The 19,154-nt window shown below is 27.9% G+C and overlaps 3 protein-coding genes across 5 annotated transcripts in view; 1 reads left to right on the forward strand and 2 right to left on the reverse strand.

The window, feature by feature from the left end:
• Nucleotides 1-567: 567 nt before the first annotated feature.
• On the reverse strand, nt 568-6,193 carry LOC115718433 (uncharacterized). The gene is made up of 10 exons (XM_030647212.2): nt 5,416-6,193; nt 5,089-5,139; nt 4,377-4,499; nt 3,028-3,501; nt 2,505-2,941; nt 1,883-1,982; nt 1,711-1,770; nt 1,515-1,604; nt 1,215-1,325; nt 568-1,029 (listed from the first exon to the last, which is right to left on the reverse strand). The coding sequence occupies exons 1-10, from the start codon at nt 5,479-5,481 to the stop codon at nt 715-717; spliced, it is 1,827 nt and encodes a 608-aa protein (XP_030503072.2). The 5' UTR covers nt 5,482-6,193; the 3' UTR covers nt 568-714.
• A 1,771-nt stretch (nt 6,194-7,964) lies between these two features.
• The window catches only part of LOC115718623 (wax ester synthase/diacylglycerol acyltransferase 5), a 66,625-nt gene continuing 55,435 nt past the window's right edge, over nt 7,965-19,154 (forward strand). Inside the window, exons 1-7 of one of the 2 annotated variants that reach the window (XM_030647436.2) lie at nt 7,967-8,231; nt 8,817-9,395; nt 10,019-10,085; nt 13,169-13,272; nt 13,599-13,808; nt 14,470-14,607; nt 15,190-15,592. In XM_030647436.2, the coding sequence (XP_030503296.2) occupies nt 8,061-8,231; nt 8,817-9,395; nt 10,019-10,085; nt 13,169-13,272; nt 13,599-13,808; nt 14,470-14,607; nt 15,190-15,363 (1,443 nt within the window). In that variant the 5' untranslated portion in view covers nt 7,967-8,060 and the 3' untranslated portion in view covers nt 15,364-15,592. Of the gene's footprint in view, nt 8,232-8,816; nt 9,396-10,018; nt 10,086-13,168; nt 13,273-13,598; nt 13,971-14,469; nt 14,608-15,189; nt 15,593-19,154 lie in introns of those variants that run through there. The other variant, XR_009686451.1, reaches the window with a different exon arrangement.
• Nucleotides 16,150-18,281, reverse strand: LOC115719407 (uncharacterized). 2 transcript variants are annotated; one of them, XM_030648443.2, is made up of 3 exons: nt 18,036-18,281; nt 17,874-17,938; nt 16,150-17,092 (listed from the first exon to the last, which is right to left on the reverse strand). In XM_030648443.2, the coding sequence occupies exon 3, from the start codon at nt 17,086-17,088 to the stop codon at nt 16,315-16,317; it is 774 nt and encodes a 257-aa protein (XP_030504303.1). In that variant the 5' UTR covers nt 17,089-17,092; nt 17,874-17,938; nt 18,036-18,281; the 3' UTR covers nt 16,150-16,314. The 2 variants fall into 2 exon arrangements, with proteins under 2 accessions (XP_030504303.1, XP_030504302.1); XM_030648442.2 differs by having other exon boundaries at nt 16,150-17,938; nt 18,036-18,269.

Raw genomic sequence — 19,154 nt, forward strand, 5'->3', positions numbered from 1 at the left:
ATCTTATTATTATGAAATTTCTACTTTCTATTATTTCACATTATCCGTTTTCATGTTGTTTCCTTCCAAACATAGCCTTATTAAGAATAAATTAATTTTAAGGAAAGAAAAAATTGTGTTTGGTCAAATTCTAAACTTTGCACTTCTCTTTTTTGAGCAATTAAAAAGTGGCAATTATTGGACCTACACTTTTAGGCCTATTAGGGGTTTTGGGCCATGACATTGATCTGGGCCTGATGCACCCAGCTCTAAACCTATAAACAAATTAAGAAAATTATAATTTCTTTTTTTTTTAAAAAAAAAAGTTATTTTATAGGAAAAATTAAAGAAAAAGTTGAAAAAATATGAAAAAACCAAATAAAAGTAATCGGGTACTCTTAAGATAATCAGATAAATAACCAGTTATTTTATACTATTTTTCTCATATTTTTAAAAGAAAAATTGTAAATTTTCTCATAAAATAAATTTTTTTGAGAAAAAAATCATATTATAACAAACTTATACCTTAAAGCCATATAACCCCTAATTAATAATCAGCAAAAAAAAAAAAATAAATAACATGCATCATTAAAAATTCTTGATTTTTATTATTCATTTATAGACAATATATTGTTCTTCACATATTACATGAATTGGGAAAAAAGAAATTTACAAGAAAAGAAGTGATGTGATATTTTTCAGTATAAAATTTACATAAGAAATATATTTATATATTTATATAGCCAATAGATATTGGAACTCAAAATCAGAGGGTATTTTTTCAACAGTAGCAGTAGAAATAATTCTTCCACTATTATTGGATCTAAAGCAATCAACAATTGATTTTCTAAGTGAGCCAGCTGTTGGTAAATGGTGACAAACCCACTCAACTAGTAACTCTTTACTAACTGCAAAATCAAGCATATTTGTAACAAGTAATTCTGGTAACCCAATCTTCTTTGTGCTTGTTACTATTATTGAAGCTTGAAGATACTCTAATTTTGATCTTTCTAACTCAGCCACAACACTTTCACCTGTGTACATTCTCACCTATATATACATATATAGATACAATTAATTTGTATACTTATTAGGATTAGTTTATTTATTATTAGAAGGTGTCTAATAATAAAACCGTGAATACTTAGACTCAAAACGTACAATATCATGAATGTAAAGATATTGTCAAATGTCCTAAGTAATTTATTGATTAATTAAAATGAATAAGAACTTACAGCTGGAGAAGAACGAGTTCCGCAACAAAGGGCAAATGTGACATTAGGATCTGTCGTTTCGAGGCCATAAAGTTTGCGAACGACTGATTCTTTATCGTCGTTTTCGCCATTCTGGAAAGTGTTCAAATTATGAGTGTGATTTGTGGGGTGACCAGTTATCTTAGAATAATTAGAAGGGTAATCAATTACTTCCTTAGTTAAAGTAACCAGTTACCTTATATTGTTTTTCTCAAACTATTGTAACACTTTTTCACATTGTCATCATTTTAATTAAAAAAATTAAATAAAATAATTATGTACCTCTTTCATGATTGAGGGTGCTGATTTCCTCAAAATATAATGCTCAATGGCTTGAGCATTGATGATATTTCCACCAATGTTGAGAATTGCCTAATAATAATAAAAATAATTCAAACACTTGTTATATTGTAATAAATTCATGAAAAAATAAACTTAGTTTAATTTAATAATTAGTAACTAATCAAAATTAATGTACCTTATTCATTAATGTTAGCAATTTTTCTGGGGTAGATGGCACTCCATATTGGATATATCCCTGAAATATTATATGAGAGCCTTAAATAAGACTAAATATCAAAAAACAAAAATTTGAATTTAATTAAAGAGAATGAAGGAAAAAAAAAGCTTTAATTTTGTAATATATATACATGCATTATACAAGCATTGTACATGTTGATCCAAAATGCTAACTTCTGATGGTATGTCAAGTTCTTCAAATTTACTGTCTGAAGATTGTTCATTAACAACCTGTTGAGAGTATTAAAACAAGGAAAAAAATATAAAAATTCAAAAAGAGAGATAGATATTGAAATTATGTAAGGGGGTGTTTAAATTTTGATTTTATTAGGTAACTAGATACTAATTATGTAACTAGATTTTCATAGTCCTATGTGAAAATTGAGTGTAATTAGGAACTATTATTCTTTTGAGTAGTAAATTAATAAATAATTTTTTTATGTAATTATTAATTATTTTTCAACCAATATTGTTATATTTTATAGTAAAAATTGTTTTTATACAATTTATGCATAAATATGATTTTCTTTCAAAAAAATATTTAATGAGAAAAAGTTTTATTTTTTAAAATATTAGAACAACAGTATAAGGTAACTTATTACCCTAAATTATTTTTCTCATATTTTTTAACTTTTTTATTTTTCCATTAATTTTTTTTTTCTATTTTCGAAAGAAGCTAAATTGTTGTAAACTTTACCCAAAAACAAAAAACAATAAAAAAACGAAAATTCTCCTATTATTTTATACACATACCTTAATTTTCTTAAGAGTGGAACAGAACTAGGGCTTGAGATGCATTTTGGATCCATAGAGCTTGAAGTAAAAATAACCAAGTTCTTATAAGGTCCAATGTCTCTTGGAATAGACTCTTCAAGATTGAAGATGCCATAAGGATCTTGTTGCCTTGATTCTTTTGATGATGAGTTCAAGCCAGCCTCAACCCTAAAACTTCTCGAGCTCAAAGTCGAAGAGTATTGCAATGACCGCGAAATGGGGCCAGATTTTTCTAGCTCCATTGCTCTTGTTGTTCTAAGAAGCCTAATGTATATCAAATTCAGACACTTCATAATTTCCTCAGAGAGCTTATTAGGTTGCCAATTCTGAATGTTATTCTCTTCCGAATTTTGAACTAGTGCTGACACAGGCTTCGGTGGAAGGTCTAAATTAGATGTCACAAAATTTCTCATAGGCTGAAAATAATTAAAACATGTTATAAAGACATAAGAAATAAATTAATAATATAAAAATAAAATTTTATTTATTTTATTTTAATTACCTTAGGTGATGGATTTCTTATATCTCTCATAGGAGAAGATGGCTTCAACATTACACCACTTTTTCTTGGAACTTTTTCTTCATGAAAGTAATTATTCTCTTTCATATTTCCCCTTTTAGGGTTTAGACTAAAGTCATTATTATTATTATTATTGTTATAATAATCACCTTTTATGGCTTTACTTATGAAATGTAATGTTTTGGTTTCAACACCATTAATATTATTAGTATTATTATTATTATTATTACTATTATGCATTGGACTTGGAAATGTAAAGGATGATGATGAAGAAGAAGGATTGACAACGGAACGAATTGGCGATCCGAATCGCCATTGTTTCGATTTCGATTCTTTGTTCTTTGTTGCTACTTCTTGTTCATGTTGCACTACTCCAAGTTTAAGTTGATTGATTTGGCTCTCAAGTCTTGAAATCTCACCTTCAACCATAGCTAACTCTGTTAATAGTTCTTTAGTCTGCACATAATAATGTAAAAATTCAATATCTTTACTCATTATTAATTTCTTATAAACTATCATAATTATGATTTATATTTTTTATTTTTTTTATAATATTTATAAAATGGCATTTTTGAATTTTTTAGGGCCTTTTATATATAAAAGTAATAATTTTCTAAAATTTAGGCCTTAGGCACACGTCCATCTATGTTCAGAGTCGGGCTTGTATTTCTAACATATGTAATTAGTTGAAAAATAGAGGAAATTATGAATTTTATGGTTTTGGTGCTTTTCCAAAGAATCATTTATTGAAAAAAAAAATCAAGTTAAAAAAATAGGAAAAATAACTAGTTACCTTATATTGTATTTTTTTATATTTTTATTTTTTTAAAATTCAAAAAATACGTTTTTTTTAAAAAAAATCATATTTTTACAAAGTTGCACCTTAAAAACCATAAAAATATATTCTTTCCCAAAAAACACTACTACGACAACAATGTTTTAGTACGACATTAATTTTTTGGTGCATATTTATGTTCACGTATCAATTACTCATGATGATTTTGGACAAGAAAAATCTCTACAAATTAAAAATATAAATTAATAATAATAATAATAATAATAATAAAATTATTAACGCATGAATTTTTTTCGAATTAGATCTTATGGTAAAAATAGAAATTTATTTTTTTGTATTTTTACTTTGATTCCTATAAGCGAAATTAATCACTATTTTTTCACCATAAAACTAATGGACCAAATAAACGTACAGTTTAATAATTAATTGAGTATTAATTTACACTATTTCTAATCGAAATTATTAATTAATGGAGTATTAATTATCAATGTTAAATTGAAATTGAATAAAGATAAATATATGTACTTATAAATACCTTAGGAGGAAGAAAATTTGGGATAGTAATGGAAGATCCTTTGTGATGTTGATTATTATGGACTTGGTCAAGAACCTCACGCATTCTTTCTTCTTGGTTCAACATGGTTTCAAGTACAGAAACCTGTGTAATTATTTATAACATATATATATAAATAATAAAAAAAATGCACGAGCTAAAAATCACTTACAACCGAGTCGGACTAAACATTTTGAGAGTTTTGTGCAAAAGTTTACAATTAAGTCATTTTTAAAGGAGAAAAAAAAGTCCTAGAAAATAAAAGTTTTGTGCAATAGTTCAAGTTGTTAGATTTTTTTTTTAAACTATTAAGATTGTTAGATTTAATGATTTTTGTTTAATTTCACTAACAGACGTCTAATATAGATGGAATAGTTCAGGAAATACAATTTGTTACATGTCAAAGTTCAAGAGATACGAACGTTCGAGAGGAGTAATTTGGTACGATCATATTAGTAAAATTGAACTAAATTAAATAAAAATTCTTAAATCAAACAATCTCAATAGTTTAGATAAGTTCGGAAAGTTGACCTAAGTATAGTCCAAAATCTTTATATTGTTCCTTTCCTTACCTCTATCTTTGCTCATGTCTTATCTTTCATAGTTTTGAAATTGAATGTAATTACTATATTCTATATATATACAATAAATATTTCTGGAAAATTAATATATTTACAAAACTATGTGCACATACCTCTCTTTCAAGCTCTTCTCTCTTTCGTTGCCCATTTTGCTTCTTCTTTCGCTATATATAATATGATTAAAAATCAATAAACAAAATTAAATATTAAATAATTTGACAAAAACATATTACTTACAATATATATTTAGCATAGATATGATACATATTATCATCACCACTATATGAGATTTTTCTCAAATCAAATCAAATTTAAACATGCAAATTCAAAGTAATTATCCAAAACTTACAATAATCCCATAATATAAAAGGATAATAATTAATAACCATACACATACATATTTATATATATACAAATATATATTATAATATTAAACTTACAATAATATTCCCGGCCGCCGCCGGTATACCACCGTAGTGATCTCCGGCGGTTAGCTGGCTCGCCATGAAGTAGCCGAAATATTTCTTTATTTATTCGCCCCGAAAAAAGAAATTAACCAAAAAAAAAAAATCCCAACTGAGAATTTAAACAATTAATTTGAATGATCAAATATAACAAATTTTTTCAAGGTGAAGTGGTAATAGTATTATGTATAGGCATGAAAGTTGGTGTGGATATTATATATATAATTGGGTTTTTATTTTATTTATTTATTTATTTTTGTTGGTAGTTTGATCAAATTTTAATTTAAATAATAATAATAATAAAGTTGGTAAAATATACCAAATCTTTGAACCAAAGGAATTATCACACAACAGAATCAACAACTATAATGGTGGATGTGAAAATCGTGTCACTAACGTATCACATATATTATTATTAATAATAAATTTAGTATTATTAGTATTTGAATTAAAATGTATCCATATAATTATGTATAAAATATTTTAAAAAAATATATTGGAGTATGAGTAATAATAAATAATGATGGAGATTGGAGAAGGGTGAAGTTGAGAGGGAGCTTTCAGGTAACATCACTCACACGTGTGTGTGGGTTTGTACGTGTGAAATTAAGAGAGAGAGAGAGAGAGAGAGAGAGAGAGAGAGAGAGTTTGCTTCATAATTTACCAAGTGATTTGTTTTAAGTTTTAACGTAGCTTGCAATTTTGGTTTTCTAAATTATTATTGGTTTATTTATTATTAAGTAATAGATTTTGTGGTGATTATTATGATATAAATATTAGTTCATGCATATATATTGACTTAATTATAACACCATCAACCAAATTAACCAATAATTATATATTGTGATATTCAGCAGTCTCGTAAGAGAAATACTGTACAATTTTATATTGTTTGAGGAAGGTTAAGTGTAACGATTTTAAGACTGTGTAAGTATGAGATTACACAATTAAAGAAGATTGATGGATACTACCTATATCAACGTGCATCTTATTTTTTGGTAACCCATCACTTAAGAATTTTAAAATTAAGCGTATTACTTGGAGTAATCTTAAGATGAGTGACCTCTTAGAAAGTTTATTCAAAAAACGTGCAAGTGCATAACATGTTGAAAATACTTGTGTTAGTTTATAGGATCAGCCGTTAATCCATGAAGTAACTAAAGTTATAATGTGTATAAAAGCTATAATTCTGTTAAGAAATACCCAATAAAAACTTAAAGTAGGGCGTTATATATATATTTGTATAATTAATTAGTGCAATTAATGCAACAACCATATGTATCAATGTTGTAATTCAAATTAAATCTTCTAGTACAAGAGCAAAGGTTAAACAATCACTTTTTATTTTAAAATATTTATTGCATTTTTATTAAGAATATCACTTTGTCATTATCATGCATGCTACATTTTGGAAAAAGTTTAGAGGTTACTAGAAAAAGCTTTTACAAGAAAAATGATTTTTTGAGGCAACATTGATGATATTAATGTGTGGACATGCATAAATAGAGAAATTAATTGCAGTAGTGATAAATTAGACTATTTATGGTTAAAAATGATTCTTTTGTGATAACTACCTTTTTTATATAAAAAATGATAAATAATGGTGTAAGTATCAAAAAATTTGATTTTGTAAGTAACATAAATTTAATAATTTTTTTAGCGGTATAACTTTATGAGTACCTAATAATTATAATTACAAATAGAAATCTTGATCAATGGTGAAGAGCTAAAAAATGAGATATATCCCTCTGTAAAAGTTGTTATGTGAAGGTGACGGTATGGAGCTTTGGACTAAACCGATTTCAAGCATCAATCTCAATAGAGAAGCAACTTTTATTTTTTCATGTAGACAATTTAGTAGTTGTTGAGGCTATTCGAAGTAGCCCCTTAATGATGTGTTAGCGTTTGATATAATAATTAAGGACTATTAGGAAAGTAAGGGATTTTTATAATGTTTTTTTGAATTTTATTAAATACTCTGTTCATTAAGTTGCGCATTATCTTATATAGAATTCTCGAGTTTTAGTTGATTGTATAACTATTAATGTTTATGTTTTGATTTATTGTTTATTTTATTGAGCAGTTTGCTATGATTAATGAAAGATACATTTATTAAATAAATTTATAATATAATTGAACAAAAATTGATTAGAATAATGCTAGTTATTAGATGTGGTTTAAAATGCTTAAGATGTTAATTCCATCATTAATTAATTGTCATCTAAAGTTGGGAAAAGAACAAAAATTCCAAATTTCCATATTTGGTGTAAATGTTTTGAAATGAAACCCTTTTAAAGCTTGAATATATATACGTAGTACCCTCATAAAAGACAAAGACCCATAATATATTACAAATGAAAATTAACTATATATGGACATGATTTGAGTGTATTGATATATGTACTATGCATGCATGGATTAATATGTAAACAAAAAACCAAATTTTGAAGCTTCCTATGAATCTTCTAAGAAACTTCATTACTTAATTAATGTGTATATATATATACATACATACATATATAGTATTATTAGCCTAGATAGATCATTATAAGTTGATAGATATATCGTTTATTATTTTTTAGATAAAAGAAAGAAAGAGAGAAAGGTATATTACAATATATATGGAGGGTGTAAAAATGGAGTTGAGTCCAGCAACACGTATATTTCATTCTCAGAAATACAATAGTTATATAATTGCAATCATAGGCTTCAAAACAAAAGTTGATCCCATTATCATCAAGACTGGTCTCACCCAAACTCTGATCAAACATCCTCGCTTCTCTAGTAAGCTGGTCAGTACTTACTATAAAATTTTGAAAAATTTAAAATAATTTATTATATTCAAAATAAGAATCAAACAAACACCCATAAAAAATCGAGTGTACTTATCTTTTAGTTTTTTTTTTATACACGCTTAATCTTATTTTTTTGTGAAAGAGTCTCTCGTGTAATGTATACCATATATAAGATATATGGATTTTGTTTGATTAAGTTTCTACATTTTGCTTTTAGCTTCTCAGGAAGCTTTTTTTTAAAGAAAGCTACTAAAATTAGTTTATGTTAAAAGGGTTTTTTAGATTTAAAAATTAAAATTTACTGGTTACATAACTAGTAACAGAAGTGTTTTTGGAGTTTCAGGAAGTCCAAAAGCAACTTTTAAAAGCCCAAACAACTAGGATCGTGATCTATCTTTCTTATTGTTAATTAATTTTAAGATAAATATCATACATTATCATACTTCTTACCATACACATCAACAATATTCTTAATATATTATATGCCTAAAGAAAAATAAATTAGTAATATGATAATTTTATATATATATATTTATACATAGGTTGCATGAAAATATTAAAATTCCTACATATTGTTTGTAGGTGAAGGATGAAGGATGGATTCCTTGCTCAGTAAACCTAGAAGAACATGTGATCGTTCCAAACATTGATGATCCAACAATGGACGATCCAGATAAATTTATGGAAGACTACATCTCGCACATGACAACAACACCACTCAACATTTGTAGGCCTCTATGGGAGCTTCATATACTTAATTTGAAAACTTCACAGTCTGAGGCATCAGTAGTGTTCAGAATTCACCACTCCGTTGGGGATGGAGTTTCTTTAATGTCTCTTCTGTTGGCTTGCACTCGCCAAACCTCTGACCCCGAAAAGCTACCCACACTTCCAGGCCAAAACATAAATTCTAGTAAGAGAAAATCATCATCATCGCCTTGGAGTTGGATTTGGGGATTGTTGTTGCGTGTTTGGTTGGCAATGTCATTAGTTTGGAATACTTTTGTGGATTTTGTAACGTATGTGGCTACCATTTTGTTCCTCAAGGATACAAATACTCCAATCAAAGGCCAAAAGGGGTCTGAATTTGCTGTTACTCGTTTTGTTCATCGTACACTTAGTTTGGATGACATCAAGTTAATCAAAGATGCAATGAACGCGGTACATTTTTTATATATCATAATATATTGATAGTGTTCTTTAATTTTTTTTTATTTTAACAAAATATTTTTAGTTAATTTGAAATAAATAAATAAATAATATTTTAGTATTTTAGATTCATGAATTTTGATGTAGAGATCTAATTTTATATTTTCAAGATAATTTAAAATACTATAAATTTAATTGGAATAGTGGTTTTAGGATTCACATTGAAACTGGTCATAAGTTACATAATTTGTTTATATGGAGATAATTCACAAATAATCTTAGTATTTTAGTTATCACTTTTAATTTTGGAATCTCATTTCAATGAATTAAGCATTAATGTTGAAAGTTTATTAGTTAGCATGAAATATTATGTTCAGATTTACAATATTTAACATTGAAAACACCTTATAAATTTTTTTATATATGAAATATATTTAATTATCTAATATAAAGTGAAATAATAGTAATAGTGGCATATTAAAATTAACATATATTACTCCAGAAGTATTATATTACTTATATATTTATTAATTTATATTATTTTTAGTCACTTTTAAAATCTTGAAGAATTTTAATGATACATTTTAACATCTTTTCTCAAGTTTATAATTTAATAAACATGTATATATATTCAGACAGTGAACGACGTCTTAGTAGGGGTAACACAAGCTGGCTTTTCGCGATATTTGAACCGTAGATATGGTGAGTTGATCTCTTGATCATTATTCATAATTGTAATAATAATAATAAATAATTAATTCTTAATCTACTTGTAACTATTATAGAGAAACACAACTTAATAGGGTTTTATCAGAAAAGAAAAAAAATATTTAGTCAATGTTAACATTCACGAAAAAAAAATGTTAAAAGCCATAACATATTTTATACAAAAATAAAGATCTCTTTAAAATTCATAACAGAGTATTCAAAGTTCAAATCAAATTACTGAAAGTGTAGAGTGTTATAAGTCCAAATTGATATAGGTGATAAATAAAAAGTTGACCTATAACCAAATTATAATCACAACACACTATACATAAGGAACACAACATAATATCATCAATAAAATCATAACATAAACACAAAACAAGAAAATAGATCTAGAGGATTAGGTTAGAAATGCTCATTTTAGTGGTGCCCTAATTCATCCAAAAGGTCGGGTATAGAGAATAGGGCGATGTGTTTGCGTGATTGAAAAGGGCAAGCTTTTAGAACAAAATCCCAATTTAAATCACTTATACATCACAATTGTTGCCATTACATATATATTATATAACATACTTTTCGGTCTAACTTTATTTAATGCAATGATATCACGCTTATTTTCAAAAAAAAAAAAATATATAACATACTTTCCTCCCACATCAATTTTGGGAAGAAAATTTGAGAATGTGAACCCTACATATTCTATGTAATAATAAGATAACTAATAAATTTGGAGAGAATATATTATATGGGTGGGTGGGGATTGCGGTTGTAATAAAATTGGGTGAGCTTGGTTATAATTATGAATAAATTAATATGTGGTGAAGTTTTATATAATCGTCGTCATCTATATTTTATTCACCACATATAGTATTTCATTAAACCCCCACAACTCAAATTTCTGCGGGTAAACCCCCAAAACCACGAAACTGTTAGCAATTTACCCTTTCCGTCCAAATTTAGCTGTTAAGTGTCAGGTTGGCTTGTCCACGTGGACACAATATACACGTGGCACAATTTTATTGGTCCACGTAAAAAATTATTTAAAAAAATTAAAAAATTAAAATAAAATTAATTTAAAATTAAAAAAATATATATAAATAAAATAAAATAATTTTTTTTTCTTTTTTTCTTTTCTTTCTTTTTCTTTTTCTTTTTCTTTTTCCTTTTCTTTTTCTTTCGCCTGAAACACATCTCTCTCTATCACTCTCTCTGTCTCGATCTCCTCGGCAGCCACCCACCACCTCGACTCCTCTCTCTAACCTAGCCGCCAACCACCACCCACCACCATTCATTTCCTTTCGAGCCATCGCCACCACGAAACTAACCACCACCCACCACCATCGAGCCATCGCCATCGCCAACCACCACCCACCACCATTCCTTTCCTTTCCTGATTTTAGGGTTAGGGTTTTTTTTTAATTTCTTTCTCTTCTTCTCAAAACTAAACCCAGAAAATCACATTTAAACCCTAGGCCAAAAACGCAATACATCAAACCACTGAGCAGAAATCCAATGCCCATGACATGAACTTCAAGCACTGAGCAGAACCCAATCCGATTCCGGCCATCCAAGACTTTTTTCTCGCCTCTTTCCTCGGTGCTTCTTCAAATAGCTCCAACACTTTTCCCACGCTCCGAGGTCACGATTCGATGGTTGTATACGGCTTCCATGGCTATCTGGGTAGTCGAGTGGCTTGGGGTAGTCGACTGCCCAAGGGTTTTCAAAACCCTAGATCTACCCTAAGAGTGACAGAGAGAGGAGATCGAGAGAGTGATAGAGGGAGACTGCGAGAGAGGTGTTTCAGACAAAAGAAAAAGAAAAAGAAAGAAAAGAAAAAAAAAGGAAAAAGGAAAAAGAAAGAAAAAAAAAAAGAAAATGATTTAATTTTTTATTTATAATTTTTTTAAAAATTTTAAATTAATTTTATTTTAATTTTTTAAAATAATTTTTTACGTGGACTAATAAAATTGTGCCACGTGTATATTGTGTCTACGTGGACAAGCCAACATGGCACATAACAGCTAAATTTGGACGGAAAGGGTAAATTGCTAACAGTTTCGTGGTTTTGGGGGTTTACCCGCAGAAATTTGGGTTGTGGGGGTTTAATGAAACCAAAACGAAAGTATTGGGGGTTTTGCCGCCATTTACCCAAAAATTTAAAATTTAATATTATCTAATTTTAAAACTTCTGATTTTCTTATACACAGTTATACATACTTAATATGTGGTGAAGGTTTATATAATTGTCGTTATTTATATTTAATGTTCCTTACAAAAAAGATAAAAAGAAAGAATTTTGATTTCTTTGTTAATAGTAATATGTTTATGTTATGATTTGAGGCATAATGCCTAAATGTTTTGACTATTATATAATGTAATTAAATATTAGTTCTTACATTTTTAATTAATAATCATTAAAAAAATTACTAATCATTCACAAGACGTCATTTTATGATAATGTTAAGCACCTCTAATAGAGTCGGTTTAAACATTGGGCACCTTGGATCATTGCGTAAGACCCCCATTTTTCTAAGACCCAATTTCTTTTTTTTTTTTTAAAAAAAAAAAGACCTATGTTTTTTTTTTCCTATTATACATAAATAAATAAAAAAAAATTAAATTGAAAGTTTATGAACAAATTTTTGCTTTTTTTAAAAAAAATTAATAATAGAATTATGGTCTTCATGTAAATGATTTTTTTTTTCTTAAGGGCCTAATTTCAAACTTTTGCTCAAAGCCCCCAAAATGCTTGAGTCGATTCTAACTACTAATACCTAATGACAAAATTTTATATTTTTATGTTCAAAGTTACTTTTTCACTTTTTACAGTATTTTATAAAACCATAAAAACCATATGAAAGTAACAAGAAAACATCAAAACAACACAAAAATAGTTTACAAATAAAAGTAAAATATAAAAATATATAAAAAGACCGTATGTAAATAAAATCTAAAAACCGTAAAAATATTAAAAAAATTATACAAACCGTATTTTTGTAATTTTTTTTTATTATTTTTGTGTTTTATGTAATTAACCCTAATTTATATAGGTACTTTGTTTTTATATGTGTTATTAGGTGCTACACATGGAAAACATGATATCAATGGAAATTACCTACCTAAAGGAATACGTCTTAGGGCAAGAATTGCAGTTAATTTAAGACCTGTTAAAGGTATTCAGGTACTTATAAAATATAAAATATGTTACTAATTTATTTAAGGGATTTTTTCATTTTTTACACTTCAAAATAATTTTTTTTATATATTTTTACGGAATTCTACATAAAAACTCTTATTGCAACTAGCGCTGCAACTTAATTTGCAACAAAAAAATTGTATAAAAACCCTATTGCAACTAGCGCTGCAACCACTCTAGAAACCCAAACCGTAAATTTACAAAAAAAAATAAAAAAAATAGTAAATGGGGTAATTCCTCTTTATTTAATTAAGTAATAATTAATGTTGTAATTTAACAACATAATTAACTATTAATTATGTGTAAAACAGGATCTTGCAGATTTAATGTCTAAGGGTACAAAGTCAAAGTGGGGTAACTTGTATGGGTTTATCCTTCTCCCTTTCAAAATTGCTTTACGAGATGATCCGTTGGATTATGTTCGTGTAGCCAAATCAACGGTTGATAAGAAAAAGAACTCTGGAGGAATCTTCTGCACTTACTTACTTAATAAAATTATACTCAAAACTTTCGGAATTAAGGTTAATTACTCTTACTCTATGTACCCACTTAATTAATTATGTTTATCACTATCATTATCAATCACAAAATAAGTAGTGTGTTGTGTTAGTTCGGTCTATATTTTCTTGTGATTTTTAAAATATTGATCGTGTGTTGAGTTGGACCATAAAAAAATATAAGTCGTGTCGTGCAACAATTTTATAGGGTAGGCCAGACACAACTTGCAAGTCCACTAATTTCGTATCGTGCTTTATTTGGACCGATTCTTCTTAAATAGACTAACTTGTTTTCTTATAGGGTAGACTCAAATTCGTGTTCCTTATTTTTGTATTTTTATTACAATTGTTAAGTACTAAAAAATAATAATAATGATTATAATTTGAATATTACTATTATTTTAACTGATAAATAAATATTTATCATTGTTATTATTATAAAATCATTGACATTTTTAATGTGTAATACTTTCGAGGTAATCTATTCATGCTTTCAAGCTTGTAGTGCCAAAGTCTATATTTTTCGTGTCGTGTCATATCGTGTTTAAATTATTTTTTTCATGTCGTGTCTAAGTACACTTTTTTTCATGTCAATTTTGTGCTCGTGTCATTTGAGCTTGTGCTGGCTTCGTGTATTATTATTGAAATTAAAGAATTAGTTATATAAATTATATATTAATTGCAGGCTGCTGCAAAAGTATCACACAGAGCAGCTTTTAATATAACAACAGGTTTCTCAAACATGATTGGTCCTCTTGAAGAAATTAGTTTTTATGGTCATCCACTTTCTTACATTGCTGTAGCTGTTTATGGCTTTCCACGTGTAAGTTTTCTCTTTTATTATTACGAAATTATAATCTCTTATTACAATCTCTTAATTAATTTGTACATTTAAAATCATATATCAAAATATTTTTCTATAGTTGTATTCGTTATAGTTACAATATCAGTCCTGTAAATTTTTAAAAATTCAAAATAGTTTACAATATTAAAAATAAAGTTCATGATATTCCAATTCACCACGCGTGTTAAAAAAAATCCAAACATATTTTTCAACATTGTAAAGTAAACTATACAAAAATTATTATAGGAATAATATGTAACTATATAACGAACACCACCATGTTAAAAAAAAATTGGTATTTATTTTTAGGTACGAAAATTGACTAAAAAATTGTGACAAGAGATTGACAGTAACACTCTTATTATTATTATTATTATTATTATTATTATTATGAATAATAATGTGTGCATATGTTCTAAAATATAGCATATGCATGGTTATATTTTTTGGGATTATGACTTAACTAATCCGAGATGAACCCCTCTAAAAGCATTATTATGTTGTTGTTAATTAACATATATTTATGACATATTTATATATATGTATATTTGTTTGTTGTAGGCATTGTCAATCCAATTCCAAAGTTATGTTAATAAAATGACAATGGCTTTAGGAGTGGACCCAAATGTGATTCCTGATCCTCAACAACTACTTGATGATATGGAAGAATCTCTCAAACTCATTAAGGAAGCTCTTCTTAATCAAGGCCTACTACCACCACTCCAACATCCTTAGCTACCTATTTTTTTTATACAAATTATAAATAATTTATCATTCTAAAAATAGTCATTTGTAATTCTATGCAGACAAAAAGTACAACTCATATTCAAAAAAAATGTTTGAAGTTTCAACCCTATTTTTAGTAATTTTTTATTTTTAAAAAAAAATCCCTATTAAGAAAATTGTACATCATCATTAATTCTTCGAATGTTAGAAGAAAAACATCATCCTCAACTTAGCTAAACTTGATTTGTCATGTTATTATCTTATTACCATATTACCACATTGCTAAATTTTAGTAATTTAATAAATACTATATGTGTGATTGAAATTTATATACATAAAATAAAAAATAAAAAACAAAACTTATTATTATCTTTTAGAAGTAACTAGCGGTGAAATTTTCTTTATTTTATTTTTTTGGTAGCAAAACTTCTTTATATTTACTTTTCTTTACAAATTTGAGACATCAATTAAATATTATCGTTAAATATCAATTAGACGATGTACATCTTTGTATGCATAAAAATAAAATTTTAAAACTAATATGATAATATAATTAGTATTTAACGATAATATCCAACTAACAAGTTACTCAAGTTAAATTAGTTGTAGTGAAAAATATAGTTTCAGAAGCTGTTGGAGTAAATGGTGTCCCCTCTTTTGGTTCTCATTTTAAGCCTGTATATTTGTTTTAGTTCCTTTCATTGTTCAAACTGAAAAATGAACAGTCAACTTTCTGGGCTTAATCCTCTTTCGCAAAGCTATGCATACAAGAATAAAAAAAAAAAAAGAATTAACTCAATGAAACAAACCCAAATGCTCCTTAAATCCCATATGGTGAACTCAATTTGACTCTGAAAAACACACCAAATGTTCTAACAATCAAACCTAAAAAGGGACTCAGCACCCAAAGTTGAAGTTCACATAAATGTAGGTAAGTGTCAATGGCTACAAGGCTATAACTCACTGCCTTGACCTAGACTCAGCACGCCTGGCTTCATCCGGTGTTGATGGAAACAGCTCTACATACCTTGACCCGATAGTCATTTTGTCCTTCCCCATTGCTCGTTTAGCCTCCTCAACGGAGACAAACTCCACATATGCTTCGCCAGTAGCTTTTCCATCGGGTCTGCAAGCAATATGAATCTGATTTTCGACAACTTTAAATTCTGCGAAGAAGTCAGCTATGTCTGATTTCGAGGCAGAGAAAGGGAGGCCACGCATCTTCAATATCTCGGTGTATTCCATCTGGTCTTTATCAATAAACCTCTTGGGTCTTGATGGAGGAGGACTTCCATGATAGTCATTATCATATATTCCTTCGTAATTTATCTCGGCTGCAATGGCATTATAATAATCTTGCCTCTTGCACCTGAAAACCTCCACATATCTACGGCCCATGTTCTGTCGGTCTCTTCGCAGAGCGAAATTAACCTGTACCGCACCAGCAAAGACGACAAAGGCCTCACCTGAAAACCGTCCATTCTTGTTGACCAACAACACGTCAACAATATCCAATCCAGCAAAAAACTTGAATATGTCAATATCTGTGCAGTTGAAAGGGAGTCCTCTCAATCGAACAACAGGAAACGGAGGAGGCTGAAATACACCCCCGTAGCCATAAGGTTGAAAGCCAATTCCGCCACTGCTCACTGCGAAGTACGGATTTGATTCCATCATTCTTTGTCTCTTTGAGCCGACCTCGTACCCGTCCGAAACCCCCCCTCTTCCCAACATTGCCCTTATACCCAGAAAAAAGAGAAAAAAATCCCCCACTCAAGTTGTTAATAAACCAAACCCAGCCCACGTTTTCTTGATACCTAAATTCTCTAAATCTTTTATACTGAAATGTTTTATCATATTTACCATCTCCCATATAAACCAACCCAAATGCATTTAAAAACATAAAGAAAAATGTATCACATAAAAAAAGTAAATCCCTTTCTACCAAATAAAGTCTCAAAAACTGTTGCTACTGAACAAAACCTACAGAAACCAGATTAGGCAAAAGAAAAACTAGAGCAAGAAAAAGGTCACAAAACATAAGATCCATTCTTATGTTGACTAAATTATTATCAAGTTCAAAAATAGCAGCAAAAACAATAATTGCTCTTTAAAAAAAACAGAAGAAAGGTTTGAACTTCAACCAATATCCTCAACTCAAGACTCTATCAATTACACTCTAATGTGTCAAGCATAGTTTCCCATGAACTAACACCAACTCAAATTAGCAATCATATAGGTAAGAAAATCCTTTTTAAAAAACAAAGCAATAAAATTATTATTCTTCAATTTCAGAACAGGTAATAGAAAATATAGGTTTGCTAAACTTAGGTTATCTTCCAAATCCGATTAAGAAATCAAGTTCACACAGCCCAAAAGAGAACAAAGAAAAAGAAAACCACAAAATTTTATAAATAAATTTTAATTTTTAACAGTAAAGCCTGTTATCAATATTCTAAACCTAAAATCAACTCAAAACATCGAAAATCCAAAATAAACCTAATCAGATAGAAGTTCACCTGTTCGTCGGGTTTATTGAATCAATCGGGAATGGCTCTGAAATTTGATTTGCGGCGGTAATTGACTGACATAAGATTTGAATTGGAAAACAATAAAACAATGAAGAAAAAAAATATAAATTTAAAATTTAAAAATCGGAATAAAATTGAAGAAAAACTCACCAATTCAAGCGAAGTCTTTTGGGGAAAAGAAAAAAGAGAATAGATTAGATTAGATTAGATTAGATGATGGGAAAATTGAAAAGGAGAGACGTAGATGAATCTGTCTAGGGTTAGGGTTCTGAATTTGGGAGAAGAAAGGCGACTGAGCTGAGCTCTCCAGAAAATTACTAATTTCTTCTAAAAATAAATGAATAAGGGAATTTTATTTATTTAAATGGAATTTATTTATTGAAGAAAATGATTTTTTTTTTCTTTTTTGAGTAATTGAATAGTATTTTCAACTTTAATTAAAAAAAAAATAACTAAAAGTATAATATCATTAAATTATATTAAAAACTCAAAAATAATAGTAATACTATCTATTTTTTTTATTGTTGACAATAATACTATCTAAAATTATAAAAAGGCAAAGAGATTGTTTTTTTTTTTAACAGGCAAAAATATATTTTATATTGTAAAAATATGGATTTTTTAATCCAAAAAAGATAAAAATATTGATTTGCAGAATTTTAAATATTTTAACATATTTAAATTTTGTGAATTACTTGATATACTATTTTTTTTTATTTTTTTTTAAATTTATGGTTTGGATTTCTAAAGTGATTTCTTCGGTAATTTTTATGTGGATTGCTATACGATTTTTGATTGCGATTTAAATTGCTCCGCTAATTGCAATAGGAATTTATATGTAGAATTTCGTAAAAATACAAAAAAAAAAAAACTGTTTTAAAATGTAAAAATAAAAAATTGACGAAAATATGAATTGTTTTTTGGAATGATTTCATAAATACATAAAAACAATAAAAAAAATTACAAAAGTATAATTCCGCTTAATTTTAAATATTTTTACGATTTTTTAAAATTTTATAAATAAAAAATGTAGTCTTGTCTTTTAATGTATTTTAATGTTATACTCATGTTATTTTGTAGGCCGGAACATAAAAACCGCTAAACCGTGGGAACCGCCTAACCCATTAGAATCCGCCCATTAAAAAACCGCAAAAATTGGGTTGGGTTGAGTTTTAACCCGTTGATTGGCGAGCGGGTACGGGTTAGCCTAAAAGGAGCGGGTCCAACCCGTACCCGTTATTTATTATTATATATATATATTTTAAAAAA

The sequence above is a fragment of the Cannabis sativa genome, chromosome 2 (genome assembly GCF_029168945.1).
Source record: "Cannabis sativa cultivar Pink pepper isolate KNU-18-1 chromosome 2, ASM2916894v1, whole genome shotgun sequence".
NCBI classification, from domain to species: Eukaryota; Viridiplantae; Streptophyta; class Magnoliopsida; order Rosales; family Cannabaceae; genus Cannabis; species Cannabis sativa.

Coding starts and splice junctions, on each gene's coding strand:
- LOC115718433 (XM_030647212.2), bottom strand. CDS start 5,481: ATGGCGAGCCAGCTAACCGCCGGAGATCACTACGGTGGTATACCGGCG. Junction 4,500..5,088: donor GAGAAGAGCTTGAAAGAGAG/GTATGTGCACAT, acceptor ATAATTACACAG/GTTTCTGTACTTGAAACCAT. Junction 1,326..1,514: donor CACCCTCAATCATGAAAGAG/GTACATAATTAT, acceptor AACACTTTCCAG/AATGGCGAAAACGACGATAA.
- LOC115719407 (XM_030648443.2), bottom strand. CDS start 17,088: ATGTTGGGAAGAGGGGGGGTTTCGGACGGGTACGAGGTCGGCTCAAAG.